This window comes from Molothrus ater, chromosome 7 (assembly GCF_012460135.2).
Source record: "Molothrus ater isolate BHLD 08-10-18 breed brown headed cowbird chromosome 7, BPBGC_Mater_1.1, whole genome shotgun sequence".
In the NCBI taxonomy this organism is placed as follows: domain Eukaryota; kingdom Metazoa; phylum Chordata; class Aves; order Passeriformes; family Icteridae; genus Molothrus; species Molothrus ater.
This window is the reverse complement of record NC_050484.2, coordinates 33,277,433-33,296,641: the sequence shown is the minus strand read 5'-3', so window position 1 is coordinate 33,296,641 and position 19,209 is coordinate 33,277,433. Positions and strand designations below refer to the sequence as shown.

General features: G+C 35.8%; 1 protein-coding gene across 1 annotated transcript in view; it reads left to right on the top strand.

Moving 5' to 3' along the window:
• Nucleotides 1-19,209, top strand: part of LRP1B (LDL receptor related protein 1B) — a 632,190-nt gene that overhangs the window by 467,945 nt on the left and 145,036 nt on the right. Inside the window, exons 32-37 of the mRNA XM_036387231.1 lie at nucleotides 1,912-2,061; nucleotides 10,490-10,630; nucleotides 11,344-11,469; nucleotides 12,627-12,758; nucleotides 16,306-16,440; nucleotides 17,938-18,067. Of these exons, the coding sequence (XP_036243124.1) occupies nucleotides 1,912-2,061; nucleotides 10,490-10,630; nucleotides 11,344-11,469; nucleotides 12,627-12,758; nucleotides 16,306-16,440; nucleotides 17,938-18,067 (814 nt within the window). The remainder of the gene's footprint in view (nucleotides 1-1,911; nucleotides 2,062-10,489; nucleotides 10,631-11,343; nucleotides 11,470-12,626; nucleotides 12,759-16,305; nucleotides 16,441-17,937; nucleotides 18,068-19,209) is intronic.

Genomic DNA, 19,209 nt, shown 5'->3' with positions numbered 1-19,209 from the left:
TAAAAACTAGTTATGTTTTGCTGGTCCATTCTGCAGTTCTAAAAGTCTCCAGTGCTAGCACATATATTTGTTGATAAAAAGCTCGGTCATTGGACTGCCAACAATCTGTATTCTTAGGAATTCAGAGTTCATGCTTAATTTTATACTTTGTTGGGCAAATAATTTTCTCATTTGAATTCCCTGAGAGCAATGTTGTGCAGTCCTCATTTTCAGATTCACTTCAGCAGCTCATAAGGTTTAAGCCAGTTACATTTGAGATCATCATGAATATCTGTGATGCTTATGGCTAATAAACCACTCGTTTTCATTAGTAAAGCAGGACAATTCCTGAAAAAAATCTATTTAAACATGCTCTGCCTACATTAGAAATAATGTGTTTTTGCAAAGGTTGGTAATAGGTGGGAAGTATTTGGGGGACAATAACGTGCTAGACTTGTGTAGAAGGAGACAGGAAAGTTTTTCATGTCAATTGATGCTGTGTAGTTGGAATGCCTGTGTGAAGAAGCACCAGTTGGATATCTGAAGTATAAAACCAGACAGGACAGGACTGTAATTGGTGCTCAGCTGGCACTGGCAGTGCCTCACAAGCAGATCCCATCCGGGGGCAATCTGGGCAGCTGCTCATGGGCAGGAGCTGTGGCACATCCCAAAAGCTGCTCATCTCGGAGCAAGGGAATCTTCCTGCTGGTGTATTCCCTGTGAACCAACGCTGAATTCCCAGGGAAGTTCCCTGTGCTGAGAATTGCCTGTGCTGTGCCTGTGTCCAGGATCCCTGGTGCTCTGTGCTCGGAGGGAGGGTGGTTGTGCAAACGTGAGGATGTGACGCTGTGAGACGAGTCCCTCCTGAAGGCACTGCTCCAGATCCTCTCCCCAGTGTGTGATGTTGCATCCTGGGTGATACCCTTGCAGAGAGGTGGAAGGAAATATCAGTCCCTGCACAGGGATTGGAAAGGTGTTTTTTAGGAGCTTAGAAAGCAAACACCTTTTAGCCTGCTGTGTCAAATGTGCGTGAAGAAGTAGTGACACGATGGCAGCTGTAAGGGCTGTAGCTCATGGCACTGCTCTCTCCTGTCAGGGTTTCCAAAACAGCTTTCCACAGGATGGAAAAGACTACAGTACAATATCCAGAGCTTGACCCATGCAGTAAAATACACTGTTTTTTGGCAACTTGCTGCTGGATACTTAGCATGAGTTCTGGGAAAGCTGGAGCACCGAAGCAAATTGTTATGGCGGGTATTGTTACCATGCCAAGAATATTTCACTGTGGAAAATCTCCTGCTACCACTTCTTGAACATTTTTAAAGGATTACAGAAGTCTGAAATACATTATCTCCTAGTTCTTTGCCCTTGCTTTCAGAAAACTCTATGCTTTATTCATTTAGCAGCTTATTTTGCAAGTATCTTTATGTTGACAGTTCTCTTGCTTCAAGCTCCAAAGAACTGATTATGAGGTCAGTTCACTATGAATCAAAATGAAAAATAATACTATAAATTTATCAGGAGTTTGGATTAGATTTTGGTATTTCATCATCCTAAGCAGGGAGAGAACAGACTTTTTATAGTTCTGAATCACAAAAAGTACCTTGTTTACCACGTCTCTGTGTAATCACAATTTTAAAATATAAATGATGGTTTCTGGTCTGCATTTACAAGTTGTTAATGACCTTGGCTTATTCAATTCTTCATTGCCAGATAATGCTCTTTCATCAGTCAGTCATTGGTTTTGGTAACTGCTGAAAGAAACAAAAGGCACTAATCTTTCCAAACGCCTGTTTGTTTCGTTGGAAATGACCAAGTTCAGTTTTCTCAAATTATTTTTTTTCATGTGTAATGCACTTTCATAATGAAAACAGTTTAACAATGTATATCATCCATTAAAGCCACTGTTAAATTTGTATGTGTTAATTACAGGTTTATCAATAGATTATGGGGAGAACAAACTTTACTGGATCAGTTCAGGAAATGGAACCATAAGTAGATGCAATTTGGATGGTGGTAATCTCGAAATAATTGAATCAATGAAAGAAGACTTAACAAAAGCCACAGCTTTAACCATTATGGGTAAGTCCAGTGATAATATATTTTTTAATTATTCAAAGCTAATTAATAATGAAATATAAGAAGCTTAGGGAAGTTATTGTTGGTTTTATGTAAATAGTACACACAGTGCATTCACGAGTCAGACTGTGTTGTCCATGAAAAGTTCTTTATGTTCAATTGAATTATAAGGATATTTCTAAATGTAGACTTGCACATATATATATATATATAGATATATTTATTTATGTGTGTATATATATATATATATATGTATATAGGCATGGAGGTAACAGATTGATGGCTTATATTTACCATAGTCACATGTAAAGAACTTTGAAAGGGGAAGGAGCTGTTGCACTGTTTATTACACAGAATTATCCATTATGTGTTTCCTCTGCTCAATTCCTCTACCTAGTTCAGAATATTTCTAGTTTGTTGGATTGCCTGTCACTTTGGCAAGACTTCTTTGGGTTATGAATTGATGTTTGAGGATTTGGATTTTCAGATGTCTGCTCATATTCCATGTATTAAATTGATTGAAAGAAAAAGATTCCATTTGTTACACTTGGTAAATAAGAAATGTTTAGAATGTTCTTAAACATCTATCAGAAAAATCAAAACAACAGTAGTATAAGGAAAAATTCCTAAAAAAAAAAATCAGCTAATTGCTGATCACTGAATATTATAAAAATATTGCTTCAAATGGACTTTTGCTCATATGCAGCTCTTGGTCCTTGTTATAGCTGGGACAGAGTGTAGTAAGAAATTCCAGGTTGACTCAGAATTTACACTTACACTTCTGCTTTTTTAGAGACGACTTTGGAGCTTTCCATATTGCCTGTAATTTACTGACCTCTATTCTAGTTCGCTCAAAAATCACTTGTATTTATCTTGGATATTAAAAAAAAAAAAAGTTCAATTGATAAACAGACTTTTGTTGGGATGAGTGGGTTATCAGCTGCCAGTCTTTTAATGAAATATTTATATATTTCCTATTAATTTATACATTTCTTATAATTTTTATGTTTCTTATTATTTTTTATATTTTCTTATTACTGTTGTATTTTCTTATTTTTAATATTTGATTATTTTTATATTTGTTATTTTGAAATAGTTTGATTGATTAATTAAATAATAATTATGCACATAAATAATTATGCACACATATATGCACATATGTGCTATTAAAATTAAATAAGATTAAATTATTTTTATGCAAATGGTGTAAATTATGTCCTATTTAAAGTGGTGATTACTAAATTAGATTTATTATACACCCATTTGGACAGTACTGAACTCTAAACGCTGTCAGTGTCTGTTGGAGGTGTTATGCTTTCATGTGTGCATTCATAACCATGACCAGGTTTGGTGTCAGAAGGAATCATGAATGTTCATTTGGACAAATTGTTTTTCATTGATTGGATTGTGACTGGAAGTAGACTGAATAAATGACCCTTACTCTGGGGAGCTGTTGGAAGTCTTTACCTGGAGGTGTAAAATGTGTTTTGTTTGTTTATACTGTCACTGAGCTGGTGGTGGTGCCAGGTCTTCACCTGCCATCCACAGAAGCTACAGCAGTGATGATCCCTCTGGGACAGGGAATAAAGAGTTTATAGCTGCCATGTAAAGAAGAGTGCATGAAAGTAGTTGAATTTTTGCACATCTGGAGATGGAAGAATATCTGCTGTGCAGGTTTTATCACATATACCTCTAATATTCATAGTTTGGGATGCTTGGTTTTTATGGGCGATGACAATTCTCTCACCTCAAAAACGGTGAACAAAAATGGGGCTTTCTGTTTGTTTTGCTTTGGGGTTTTAGAGTCATAGTTGTGCTAAACTGCATCTTGGCGTTGCAGTGAGATTCCCCTTTAAAATCTGCTGGAGAAAAGTACAAGCACATAGAGTTTTATCAGCAGGATTTTATGTGCTGATTGAGAAACATGAAAAGTTCCTGCATTAATTTCTCCTGTAAGTTTCCATATTGTGGAACACACTGTGGTAATATAAATGCCATTTATTTTCCTAAAGTGGAATCCTGAGTGGATGTGCATCAGCTTCTTACAAGCAGGCTTTTGTGCATGCAAATTGGGTCAGAACAGAAAATCCAGTGCCATATGAAGCAAGATAAGAGTTTATCTAATTGATAAATGGTCATAACTAATAATATATAAGTAAAGAGCAATGACTAATTTGTTCCAATGAAAGATTTAATGTGATAGTGTATGAAAATTTACTACCCCTGCTGATCTGCTTGTCTACAAATTTAAACACAGTAAACACAATAAAGCATGAATGAAGTACTTCTCCTCTGTGAATATACTGAGCTATCTTTTTGATACCATTTGAATTCATCAGTGACTGAAGAAAGAGATGATACTTGTGCCCAAACCCTTAACTGTTTTGTAGATATAATTTCTGCTCAGTGCTGAAGAGTTCTGTAATCTTCAGCTTTCTTTTGCATTATTCTGTCTTTTGCATTTAGTGTCTTCCCAGCTAAAAGCAATGTTTTGGACAGTTAATTTTATTTGTTGGTATATTTTGCTATAGGGTCTTGTCATATTGTTGGGTTATGTTTCCGCTGAGCAGAAAAAGGAGATGGAGTTTGGTATTTTGAAACTGCCTTTGCACAGTTGTGTCACCAGGTCACAGAGTTGGTCACTCGTTGATCACCAGGACCTTTACTGGACTGAGGAGCTGGAACAAGGACACAGTGGAGGGCACCTCAGTGGATTGAGGGGATGGGCAATGTGGTCTGAGGTAGCCCTGGCTGCCATGCACCCATTCCCTGCCAAGATTAAGTGCTCTGAAGGAGGAAGGATCTTCAGAAAAATTGAATTTCTAATAAATTTACTACACGATTGATGTCTCTTCAGGCACCTCAGCTGTTGATTTTGAAAATTTCTTTAGCTGTCTGGGAAGTATCTTCCCCAGCCATCAGTCTCCTTGTGAGAAAGCATGACCTCAGAGACACCCAAAGAGAATCCCACAGCCTTTGTCAAGGGCTAATGCCTTCCATCCCACGTGTGGACAGAATTTTGCACAGAAAACTCACAGATCTGACAGTTTCCAGTGCCTTTTGCTGTATCTTACACTTCAGGTTCCAGAGGATTTTTCAGAGCTATAAAAAGGCAATGACTGGGCAAGGCTGGCCCAACCAAGACTTCTTTGGTTTGCCTTGGTGATCTCTGTGCTATTCTAAAAGCTCGAGTTTCTTGATCTTTGATTCTCTTAGTTTCAGTATTGGAAAAGAGAAGCATTGGTTGTGCTCTATGATTTGAACTCAATAGACAGTGCCAGTGAAGTCAGTAAAGTTTTTGGTTTGCTTTGCAATGCAATTTATAGAGTGGCTCAGAGCTTCACCAGCAATGAATATTCTCCTTTAGCACGACCCCTCAATCTCCACATTGTTTTTATTGCTTCCAATTCCTCTATTTTAGCATTGCAGTTTAACTGTTGGAAACCATTTGGAAGTTACCACTTCTATTTCAGATGTTTGCTGTTGTTTAGTCCTTTCCAGGCTCTGTTTAACATTTTCCTACTATTGCATTCTTTAGTGGAAGCCTATAGAAGGTAATGATAAGACATAAAAAATAATGTTAGCAAACAAGTTGGTGCCAAGGCAACTGTCAGGTTTATCCTTGAGGGGAATGGAAACAATATATAATTCACATCTTCCTGTATTTTGGATCTTTCATTTATTGGTTTTCTACTCAGCAGTGTCAGTCATCTTTCTTTTTCAATATGCTGAGCAAAATTCCTAGTCTTTTGGTGCCTGCTTTTGCTAAATCTTTTGAATGTGTACATATCAAAAGGAATATTATTTTCATCCCATTTTTATGGGATGAAAATAATATTCCTTTTGATAAGTACAAAATGTCTATATTTCCATCCCTTAGCCATACCAAAAAAAAAAAAAACCAAAAAACTTTGCTGTTGCTATTCTGTATTACAAAAAAGTTGCTGTAAATCTATGAAGTCCTATATGCTTTCCCACTCTTACCACTTCTTCTTCAAATCCATATTCACCCTGTGAGATGTCAGTGGATGGGACATCAGCCATTTTTAATTAATCTATCACTCAAAACCACATGAATGCTTTGTCTAGTACCTCCCACTGGTTATTGTCTTGCATTTGGTCATAGCAATTTACTTCTCTTACTATGTAAACTTGACATTTTATTTTCTTCAAAGACCTCTGCTGATTTTTTTTAGTAATTTAGAAGCTTATCTGATTCACAGCACCCTGTGCCCTACATAATTGTAAACTCCTGCTGCTGGCACAATTTATAAGTTGATATGAAATAGATCCCCTGTTCTGATATTCAGCATGTTCCATGTGAAAGAATCTCTGAATGTCTTATACAGTACAGCAGAATTCTTTTCAACAAGAATAAAATGCTTTCTATATTTGTTTTAAAGTTTGAGTTTAATCTGCCATTCAATATCTGATTTTAGACATTTTCCTGGTAGCCAGTGTTTTCAGTGGGATCAAATGATAAAGATATATTTGGAATTCTGCATAAAGTCTCATTTCCTGCCTTCCAAGTCACTTAGTGAAAACGATTCATTGACTGTTAGTGAGATTGGTTAGAAATTTTCCTTTGATGTGAGAGCTGTATTTCTGGGTTGGGGAGCAGAGTCATTATTTCACACAATCTGAGTTGCAGAGGAGCTCGCTGCAATATCTGATGTGTTTCCAAACTGGTGTGTTGTTTCTTGAATGACAAATGACTCTGAATGAGAAACTAGAAAAGTATTGATTAGTTACTGTAAGTCTGTAGCTGAGAAGAAAGGGATGCTGAAGGCTTCTGTCAGCAGTTTTGGTGGTGGCATTTGATTGGATTTTGTATCAGGTTCTCCCAGAAATACAATTGACACAAAACCACAACATTCAGCTCATGTCCCTACAAAATAGGAATATAATGTAGATTGTATAATGAGGATATAATTTGTTGTGCATTTGGTCTTTTTTTAGTATAAAATAGAGTAACTCCACATAGTGAATGATTTTATGTGTAAGTGCTATTTCTGTTGAAGTTCATATTAAAAAAATTCAATCAGCAATACAACAAAATCAAATATACATAATAGCTTTTCAATAGGCATGCAGATATTAGAAGAACATTTTTTTGAACAAAAACTGTATATAAATAGAGCCATCAAGTTGTATTATCAAGCCATCAAAACAGAAAGTAACAATTATATTATTTCATTTTAGACAGAAAATGTAGGTTAATATTACCAAAATATATTCATGCTCCCGTTTATTTTCATTGTGCATTAGATGATATATTGGTCATTTGATTTTTGTTTCATCCTAAATAAGGTTTCAAAACTAACACCAGAATGCTTCCTTAGTAGTCCAGATGCTGTGACTTTGCTGGATCTGTTTGCAAAGTGAAAGGGGCTGCTCAGATCAGGGGACTTCAAACACACACACCTTAATTTTCCGAGTCATCAATCTTCTAATTGCCATAACACCATTCATTATGTTAGCATTAATATATGAAATATATCTAGGCAATTTGCCCAGCTCTAAGTGCAGTACATAGTTGTCTTCCATAAATACTCAAACCACCATTAATGAAAACTAATGGCCCATCAAAATTTGTATTCAGAGTACTACTTGAAGTCTCCAAAGGACTGTCCACAAAGCCAGGGTAGCAATTTTTGGCATCTGAAGTTGCTGTTTCCCAATATGTTGCTGTGCTTAATGCTAATTACCCAGCAGAATGGATAAATACAACAATTTTAATATATATTATAATCCAGTTTCAGCAACAAGGTTGTAATTAGTGATCGAGCAACATTCTTGTTAGCATAATCAAGCAAATAAATCACTTTAGTTTGATGTTTAAAGGTCCAAAACAGCATTTTTCTTCCCTTGTGTGTGAAAGCAAGTTGCCTTTACGCTGAAGTGGGTTTTTTGTAAAATCATCTACTATATTTTAAAGTAAATATTGAAATAATTAGTTAATCCTGAATACTAGACATCATAGATGAGTTGTCTACTGACAGAATATCAATAATGCAGAGAGAAATATTCCAAATTTAAGTTAGAATTATGGTAAAATAGACATGTAATTGTTTTTAGGTTTTTTTCTTTACTTGAGACTGCAGTGGTGTTTTTTGGTCATCTAGCAGTATTGTATGACCTTTCTCATTTAAATCCCCCTACTCTATCCTTGTCTCTTTCTACAAGTCATAGTGTACCATTCTGTGTGAGAGAAGAATAAACACTAGTTCAGTGAGATTTTGTAAGTTACACATTTATTTAAAGGTTTTATCCAGGTTTCACAATAATAAGAATGCAAGTGGAAGGTAAAATAATCAATTTGAAGAGTAATGTGATATTTCACTTGTGAATTGTTATGATTTGTCCTTTATATTGGTGTAGGGGATGTAGGAGACTCCTCAACCTCTGCAGTCACAGTCGAGTGCCTTAGGATTAGTAATGAGTTTATGAAGTGTTATTTTTTGTCACCAGAGGAGAAGAACTCCAGGATCTGATGTGTCTGACACCATTGATGGAAATTGTTTAGACACTCTTAACTGTGCATGGAAGCAGATGTGGTCTCGTTGAGTACCTCAATAAACAAAAGAGGTACCTGGTGGAACATTCAGCTGCTCATGTAAAAACGCGTTTGGCTCTGGACTCGTTATCAAAAGGGAGAAATATTTGTGGTGTAGATCAAACTTCTTGATTAAGTACAAGCCATGTGTTCATCTCTTGGTAAAACAATAGGACAAGTTGGTTATTTGGAGTTTTTGTTTCTTTCCTTTTCTTAAGGAGACAGCAGGTCAGTCAAGGACATGTTTGGGACATCGCTGAAACCATAGCCAAAGTTGAGGTTTTGCACAAAATACTAAAGAAATGACAAAAACAGTTTGATTACTTGAAATAAAGGATGAAAACACCAAAACTAGATGTAATTTGCTTTCTTCCTGTGCCCCAGTCTTACAAAACAACTCATTTCTTATAAACAGATTTGGATATGTAAAACAGTAAGTTCATGTTACTATGCACAAAACACTAGTCATTATTTAATTTGGTTAATTTAATTAAATTAACCAAAATTATTTAATGGCCTTTTCTGATTTGTGGTCACAAAGAGAATGTGACTAACAGAAACTCTTCCTCACGTACAAACATTTCATTGAAAAAGTTCACTTGACCTTTAGGATTGTGGGCCATCATCTAACAGGAAAAAAACCAACTCCAATTCCCAATATTTCATATCTGGATTATAGCACACAGTCATGTTTTTAGCTTTCATGTGCCTTTTTGTTATAATTGACATAATCAAAATACAACACAGGGACTTCTTGTTCTAAGGATTTTCTGATAAAAGTGTCTTTAGATACAAACTGCTGTTAATTGATCGTTATTGCATGATGATGTTTTTAATCAGTCAATTTTATACTGTCTAGTCAATGCATAAAATTATAGAATTTCTTTAAATTTTATCCACATTTAAAGAGAGAGTTCCAGTTGTGTCCCCAAATCTTGATATTTAGAATATTTTTCATTCCGCAGATTCTGGTCTTATCATATATTTGTGGAGAGTATGTTTTGGATTTTTCCTAGATATTGTATTTTCTGGGGTAACTTTTTACAATTACCACAGTGAAAATTATTTTTTAGATCTGCACTTCCTATCGCAAATCACTCAGCTGTGTGGCTCTATAAATTTGTTATTTAAATATTAAAACTGGAGGATAGGCAAAAATTCTTTTAACTGAAAAGAGAATTAACTAAAAGTGAAGTTAATACACAGTATTTGTTGAGAACACAGTGTTCCTGAAGTTTAAAGGTTTTCAGTTCAAGGTTTTATTTTTGGTTCCTCTACAGTAATTATCTTTTCTGTCTGAAATGAAGAGCCGTGAGCCCACCTCATCATTCATCTGTGTGGATTCAAGGAGTGAGGACTTGTGACAGGGACAATCACAAGATTGGCTACAGTCTTCAGCCATTAGTTCACTGAAGTTTGAGCTTGAAATCAAAGCAGTTAAAATTATAATTCTGAAACTTTAGGAGGCACTGCCTGCTTTTCAATTTTTCCAGGATTTCTTAGTAGCTGATTGCAACTTTTTTTTTTAATAAAAGACTTAGTTTAATATTTCAAGCAATTTTGTTTGCTTGTGAAAATGAATTTCTTCTCTAGGGTAACATTAGAATTTCCACGTATATATGAAAAACGAAGCATTTTTCTATGCAGGTAGCCTTAAATCAGCAGTTGTCTCAGAAAAAGTTTAACTGCTGAAAACTGCTTTCATGTCTGCAGAATGTTAATAACACAATTTCTTCAGATTTTCTGTATAACCTCTTTAGGCAATTCCCTTAAAACTGATCTCAGAATTAACCTCAAAAGCTTTTTTCCACCTCAGGTTTCAACCACATCCTGTTTGATAGTGATCCTCCTAATTTCTGAAACTAAATTTTACAGATAAAAAGCTTTGGTGGGCAGATCAGAACTTGGCTCAGATTGGCACCTGTAATAAAAAAGATGGAAGAAACCCAACTGTCCTGAGAAACAAAACTGCAGGTGTGGTTCATATGAAAGTGTATGATAAAGCAGCACAGCAGGGTAAGTCACATTTGAAGGGTGTTTGACCAATTTTTAGAGTGCACAGTATATTTTCTCATGTGGTTCTCCCAATGTGAAGAAAATAATAACTTGTAATCAATTAATTCCTTGAGTATCTTAGTGAATTTATATTTTTTCTTCAGGAAGCTTTCAAATTTCTGAGATGTGTATAATGTCTATTGTAAATCTTATTAAAATATATTTTCTATTACTTAAATATTGTAATAATCAGGTACTTAAGAGCATGGATTTGTGATATCACTTTGGAGCATGTCTTAAATATACTAAAAATGGCTCATCCATGAAGATAACAAGGCTAATATAATATTTGATGAATGAATAGTACATAGGCAATGATTTGTTTGTGGTCTAGATTAAGATACACTAATGTCAGTGAGATTTCATCATTAACTCAACATACAATGTTCAGGTTCTTTATATGCTTTTACTTTAAAATAGGCAGATTTTTCAGAAAATAGAATTATTTATGTTCCAAGGGGAAATGTGGGGTTGAAATTCTGCATGAATATGCAGAAGTGAATGCATGAGTGAAGCATGGAAAGATATATGAATTGATGACATATTTTATGCATATCTCAATTTTTCAAAAATTGGAAATAATCATAATATATTGACAACAACACTAACTTTTTAGCCAGGGTTGCATTGCTCAAGTTTTGGTTTCTCTTGTCTCTTCTCCTGTCGTGTCATAGGCAGCAATTCCTGCCAGTTAAACAACGGGGGATGCTCCCAGCTCTGTTTGCCAACATCAGAAACCACCAGAACTTGTGTGTGCACAGTCGGCTACAACCTCCAAAAGAATCGCATGGCCTGCAAAGGTAAAATGCCCTGCAGCTTTTATTTTAACCAACTTAACTTCCAGGGGAGCATTGCAATGAGTAAATAAGCTTCATTCAGTCATTTTTAGTTAAATAACTGTACTTAATATGCTTGATTGAACAGTAACAGAGAAATGTCTGCAGTGGTTAGGAGAGAATTAAATTTAGCTTTTCATTAAATTATTCAGATAAATAAATTGCTGTGGTAACTCTGATTTATTTTTTTTAATGTAGACAGAAAAGCAGACTATATGAACCATCATTTACTAATAGTTGTTCAAGGTCATATAACTTATCTTTAAATTACAGGCTACAAGTATCTGAATGGTTGGGTATCTCATACTATTGTATTGCTCTTAATATAAAATAAAGCAAATTTTTTTTTCTTAAATCTTTTTCTTTTTTTAAGTTGGCAGAAGTCAGAACATAGCTCACAGCCAAATTCTTACTCCTTGCCTGAATAATGCATAACAACCTTATGGTCAAGGTGTCTTATAGTTTTATAAATTTGATATTATTTATGACTATTAATTAGGACTAAGTAATTCCTGAGAATTACTATGTAAGAAGACGTTTAAACAGTAGAATTTATTCCTACTTAAGAGAAATAGGTGCATTTGGAATTTGATTAATCTAACAGAAAAATAGACATTTAAAATGGGTCACTAAAGCTATGTGATTCTTTGTCTCTGCAAAGGAAATGGGCATAACTGAAGTGAGATGAAACCTGTACCTCAAAAGACAATTTACTCTCCTGTTTTCTACAAGTTCTTTAAAATTATTTCTTGCTGAACATGTTTAGGAAGCACAGAGGTGCACTGAAAATATTCTTAAATTTCTCATAATTCAAACCAAATTTTTTCTTAAATTTTAATTTTAATTTCTGCTGAAATTGAATAAATTGAATTAATTACCTGATTATAAGATGGTGTTTGACATGAACATTGATTCCCTTCTCTTGATAGGACCACATTTGTAATTTAATTAGAAATGCGCAGTAATGACTCATGGATATCTTTTCAAAGACCTGGAGTTGTCACTCTGCAAACCTGTGGAGCACTTGTGGAAATCATGTTGAATGTATGTTAGCTCCTCTAATCTTGGTTATTTGGAAAGCTTCCCCTTTGCTCTCATTGGCTGCTTTATGTTTCCCTTAGGTATTGAATCATTTCTCATGTACTCTGTCCATGAGGGAATTAGAGGAATTCCTCTTGATCCAAATGATAAAATGGATGCTTTAATGCCTATATCTGGGGCTTCATTTGCTGTGGGCATAGACTTCCATGCAGGTAAATATAATGTAAAATTTATTGTATGCATGGTTAAAATCATAAATTCTTCTCATAAATGAAATAACCCCTTGTTCTCAAACCTTCTAAGAAATTACAGCTGTGTTTAAAGGAATTGGCAATGCATCATGTTACGAGTTAAGCTCTACATTTAATATTTACAGTAAATAGGAAATATTGTGCATAGCCAATTGTTCTGTCAGCAGCAGCTGCTCACTTTTGGCAGAGTCATCACTGAGAACTTGAGTAGGAAACTGGTGGTTTTAGAGACAGTATGAAAAGGCTTGTTCCTGCTCTGACACTGTTTCCGTGGAATTTTCTTAGTCCTGAGTGGTGTTGTACCTGGCAGGTGGCTTTGACAGCTGAGTGGGATGGTTTTCTCCCTGTCCAGCCCAGCTCAGCCACGTTCCTGCAGGGCACAAGCCAAGTCTGGATCTGTCCCCTCCTTCTGGAAGGAGCTCTGACAGCCTGAAGGAGCATTTCCACCTGGACTGCACTACACACCTTTCCACTATATATACAGAAATAGTTTTGAATTTACACAGCCTTACAAACTTCCTATGAAATTAGGAGGTTTCAATTTTGCATGCATATGAAAAAAAGTGGGAAAAAAATTAAAGATCAGATTCTATAAGTGACTGGATGGTGATGGTGTTTGGATATCTTCAAACATGTTAGCAAGTTTTGATTAGTTTTTGGAAAATAAATAATCTGTGACCAAGTAATGACCTGAAACATATCCTGTATCTCTATATTTTTAATCCATCAGCCTTCCTTCCAGACTCATTTGTTGCCCATCAAGTTTCCAAACTGGCAGTCTAGAAATAAAATCTTAAGTTACCTATGTTATTTAAATACAGACATTATCCTCTTGCAACATACAATTATTTTGCCATACTCCATTGTTTTTTATTTTGACATAGATTCTGCCTGGGAACTCAACATTGAGAGATCCTAATTTTTTTCTTAATTGTATATTAATATATTTGTCCTGGAATTGAAATCAGAACTATTTCTGTTGGCTCTGTTGGACTGCTTTATCACACAAATATCACTAAACTTTTTTTATCAGCTTGGAAGTTCAATTCATTAGATCTTCCCTTTTTTTTTACCTGCTTCTTCACTGATGTTCTTGCATCTCTGAGTAGCAAAATTTCAAGTTCTTTCAACATTTTACAGCATTAATAGTTGGATATTTTACTTTCAAATCAGTGGCAGCTGATGTTCAGAACTTTTCTCACATCATGGGTATAGCTCAGTTATAGTCTCCAGAGACATAAAAATCACTTAAAAGCCAGAACCTTTGTACACATACCTGAGATGGGAAAGACTCTGTTACAGAGATTTAATCTGTTCCTGGAAAGACATAGGAGAGAGAGAAGTGGTGACCACACATATTCATGACAGAGACTTCCAAGACAATGCAATTGGGTTTTCTATTTTTCTAATTTATTTTTATCTATTTTTTCTATTTTTTAAATTTAAATTATGCAAACTTTACAAAGTTATTGCATCTAACACAGAAGAGTAAAATTTGACCTTTTCAATTTAAAATAACAGTATTGTATTGAATTTTATTGGTTTTATTAGCTATTTTGCATCTCATGTTTTTTTACAATAGTCATATGATATACTTTAGAGAGGTTTATGTTTAGCTAATAAACACCAAATTAATATTTTGGAAGAATGAGATTTTTGACTTTTTGTAAAAAATGAAATTTGAGGCTGCATAGAATGAAATGAGGTTCTCCCCCTTGGCTTGGTGAAGTCACAGCACAGGGAACATGACTAGAATTGGCAGTGATAAATGCATTGCAAAGATAAATATAAATGGTGTGCAGCAGTGAAATCACAAGGGGATAGTGTGTTATAAAAACGTTACAGCTTTCAACTGCATTTCAGCTTCAACAACATCTGTTTTTTCTTATTTTGGTCCCTTACATTTATACATACATACATATACAATTGTATAAATTCATTTCTAAAACCTACATATATCAAATGTAACACAGAAAGCAAGTGGAGGCCATTTCAGATTTCATATAGTTTTTCTGTTTTCCATTTAGTGAGTGGTGCTTTCATTTCACTCTTAATCGTGAAGGATTCCCAGATTTTGCTGTTATCTCAGTAATTTAGGTATACAAAGTGGATAAAATGTATTTACATATGCTAGTAGTATAGCATGTCCTAATTAAAAGTCTAATGACAATGGTTTTGCAGAGATGAACCATCTAGAAGATGCATACACCTTTTTTCTCCCTGTGTTTTGATACTTCTAACTAAATTCTAATTAGCAAATAAGTAACAAAATGCATGATTCTCATATTTGTTTTGACTACTCGAAGTCAGAACTGTCATTTGTTTAATTGGAGGTGGGGTAAGATTCTTGAGCATACCAATATTGTTTGGTCACAAATAACTGTCTTATTTTATAAATATATCTATCAATCTACACAAATATTCGCACACACATACATATATATAGATACATGTGTAAATATGTGGATATGAAATATTTATATTTGTTTATATTGGTAAGATTTCTATGCTGTACCTAGAAATACATATTCTGTAAATACACTCACGCTATTATGGAATTAAAAGCAGATTTACAAAGTATGAGAAAAATAATGAAGAAACAAATATTATTTAATATCTCTCTGCAAAACTCAGAGGAGGTCACTCAGGAGGTCATCAACTCATTACTTTGCAAGCAGAATGTTGTTTGCAGCTTATTTACAGAACCCTGGCAGTGAAAATAGAGACAATTCTGCGTGAGGGACATCCTCACGCCATTTGCCCCACCTTTTTTTTTGAGGTTATTATGTGCCACAGAAGACAGTTTGTTTCTGTGCTTGAGCCACTTAAAATTCTCCATCTGGCTGTTGAGTTTAAATGGTCAAGTTGTCCCTTTTTTCTACTTTATGGACAATCACTGCAGCAGAAAGGCTGGAAAGACAGCTGAGATGTCTTGAAACACCAAACAAAAAGACTGTTAGTGGAAGCTTGTCAGGACATTTAAAATAAAAACTGACTTGTGGATGGAATATATTTTTTTATTCTTTTGTCAGCATATCACTGTCAAATGTCACTTTTTATTTCCCTAGTTAATTTTTTTTCCTTACACTGTTAAAATTCAATGTGTCTGATTACTGAAGGAAAAGTCTGTATAAGCAGTTTTACACTGTAGCTTTTCAGACTCCTGAATATTTTGGAATAGTGACAAACAAAATAGTATGTTTTTGAAGCATTTATTCCATTAGGGAAAAGGTAAAGACAGCATATTTATTGTGATTTTTAACAGAGGTAGTAGCTTCCTGTCATAGCCCTATTGTGCTACATGTGCTGTACTAAACAGCCTAGAATTCTGACAGAATTAGTTTAAACAAAATTCAAGAAAAGGCAAACAAATGATGAAATAAAGCTGATAATTTTGATACTTAATACAAGTTAAAGTTATAAGTAGCAATATTTACAGTTGCTAATGCAGACACTAGGACCGAAGTAAGTGAATTAATCTGAGAATCATCGGCACATGTTTTTATAGGAAATGATACAATCTATTGGACAGACATGGGCTTCAACAAGATCAGCAGAGCTAAGCGAGACCAAACCTGGAAAGAGGACATTGTCACCAATGGTTTGGGGAGAGTTGAAGGCATTGCAGTAGACTGGATAGCAGGTAGGTCTGAGCCTGCTCCAGGATGTGTCTGCATGGGGAATAAATCACACGGGACTCCATTTTCTTCATGGTGGAAAAAGGCTCTTCTTTATTCACAGAACTGCTTTTCATACAGTTTTACAGACCTTGTGTGGGAGTCCAATTGGTTACTAGTTTTCTTGCCAATTACTTTTACTGGTTAGTAACAACTTGTTATTCTGTGTTGATCAGTCACTCAAACTCTCTTCCATATGTGCAGGGAAGTTGTTTGTGAAAGGTAGTTTTCATTTTTCTATCTAAGGGTGCAAAACCAGTTTATACAAGTGCAAGCTGTTTTTACCCAGAAATTGTTATACTAATGAATTGCTCACAAAAGGATTGCTTTTACATGGGAACTTGCAAAATGCTAGCTTTCAAAAGGCCAGCCACTGATTCCAGGAGACCAGGCTTAATTTTATGAAGCCTTTATGATTTTTCTACCTTACTGCAACACTTGTCATCATTTCTGAGAGTACAGGCTTGCCTCTTCAGCCCAAGATTAAATAACTTTGATTCCTTTCAGCTCTAATTTCTAGTAATGTAAATGTCTGGAAATTAATTTTTCATATATATATATATATATATATATATATATATAATATGTATAATTATATATATATAAATATTTATAATTACATATATATATATGTAGGATGGTATTTCCTAGATGAACAGTTTCAATACCAGTTCATGCTATAAAAAGGCTGGCTAATGCTATAAATTACAAACATAACGCCTATGCAAATGAAAATATAGCAGTTAGTTTCTGCTTCTGACTTAAGCAGAAGTAGTCTGTTTAAGTGTCGGAATTCAGGACATCCCTCTGGCTGTCCTGGATTGCCAGGATCCCTGCCAGGGGGCTCAGAGACCTTGGTACAGAGCCCACGACGCCTGTGGTTTGGATTATGACCCATGGAGCAAGTTACCAACCTTATATGAGGATCTTTGAGCCACAAAAGTATGAGTAGAATAATAATTAGTTTGTCGGGGGGTGAAAAATTGATTTTTTGGGGGTTTTTAGAATGAGGGTTCAGGGGGCAAGATGGAGGAATCTGGGCATGTCCAGCCTTTCTTCTTCTTGGCCTCCATCTTCTGTTGTGATGTTGGCATTTACAGATTGGTTTAGAGTAGAAGCTCACTGTCTAACATAGGCGATAGGTACTGGAAAATAATTGTAAATATTGTACACGTAGTTTTTAGTATAAAAAGATAACACAGCCCCAGGGCAGGCAGAGTGCCTCTGACTGTCCTGCTGAACAGACCTCAGCTGGACAGGAGAAAGAATTTTATAGATAAGAAACAGTAAACAACCTTGAGACCAAGAACTGAAGAGTTCTGACTCCTTCTTCAAGTGCCGAAAGTCAAAGAGACTTTCTAACGTATCTTCGGGTCACTCTGACCAGCTAAAGTCCCAAGATTTAAGTAGTAGTTTTCAAGTAGCCTTTCCTTCAGGCAGTGACTTCAGGGTGTTTTTTCCAGGTAACATATACTGGGCAGACCATGGCTTCAACCTGATCGAGGTGGCGCGGCTGAACGGCTCCTTCCGCTACGTAGTGATCTCCCAGGGGCTGGACCAGCCACGCTCTATCGCGGTACACCCAGAGAAAGGGTAACATGTTATTCCTAATGTACACAGAGCTTTTGCCTTGCTCTCTGTATTCATAACATTCTGTAAGTTCTCTGCAAAACGGTTTTGGTTTTCTAAGGAAACCGTTCCACCGCAAGGTTAGGCATTGCTTGGAGGCGTGCTTTGGTCTGAAGTGCCCAGCAAATCCAAGGAAGCCACGCCAGCTGATGAGGGACTTCATGATGAAATCCCACAGCTGTGTAATCCTTGGTAGTTGTAAACTCCAGGATCGTGTGACATCCCAGTGCAACAACCAGGGAGAGTGGCCGGGGTAGCTGAAGGTCACGTGAGATGAAGGTTGTGGATTGGAGAGTAACAGCTGGCAAAGTGACATCTGTGTTCACCCAGCTGATTTTTGAGGGCAGGGACTACTCTGCAGCATTGACAGAAATAGGGAATGTACCATCCCCTTCCACCTCCAGAACTCCTTGTGGAATCCCCATCCCAGTAGTTGTTCCAGGTCAGGCTGGATGGGGTTCTGAGTACCCTGGCCTAGTAGAAGGATGAAGAGGCATGTCTCTGCTGGGACCCCCACACATGGGGGTTGTTTAGGATACTTAAGGAGAATTAGAGGATCACAGACTACTGTTTTACGTGTCTGGTTAGAACAGTGTATCTTCTACAAAGGAAAGAAATCTTCATTTGTTTTATTATATTGATAACTTGAAATGTCTCCACTCAGTTCCTCCAGGAGGAGCACAGCAGTGTTTTGCTAGGGAAGTACAGGGCTGCCTTCTGTGCCAAGATTAAGGCCTTTTTGCCCTTTGCATTATTGTTAAGTCTCTTCCCCTTTTGAGGTAAAACTTTCAAAGGTGTTCTTCCCTCCTCTTGCCCTGACTCTACATTCTGCATTTGTCTGGAAGCTGGAGTTGACAGCTGTAAGAATAGAGAAGAAAATAGCAGTTATTAGAGCTCGTTGAATCTGCCAGTTATGCCAAGATGTGAAGCAGGCAGCATTCAGCTGGTTGGTGACATTATTTATTGTCACTGAGGAAAAAGTGAGGAACGTGTAGCCCTACAAAAGGGTGACTTTGTCCCTCATCAAGTACATTTATTCACATAATATTTTTTGGCAGCTGTTTATGATTTTCTTTGGAGTATTTTAGATTCATTTAACCTGATAA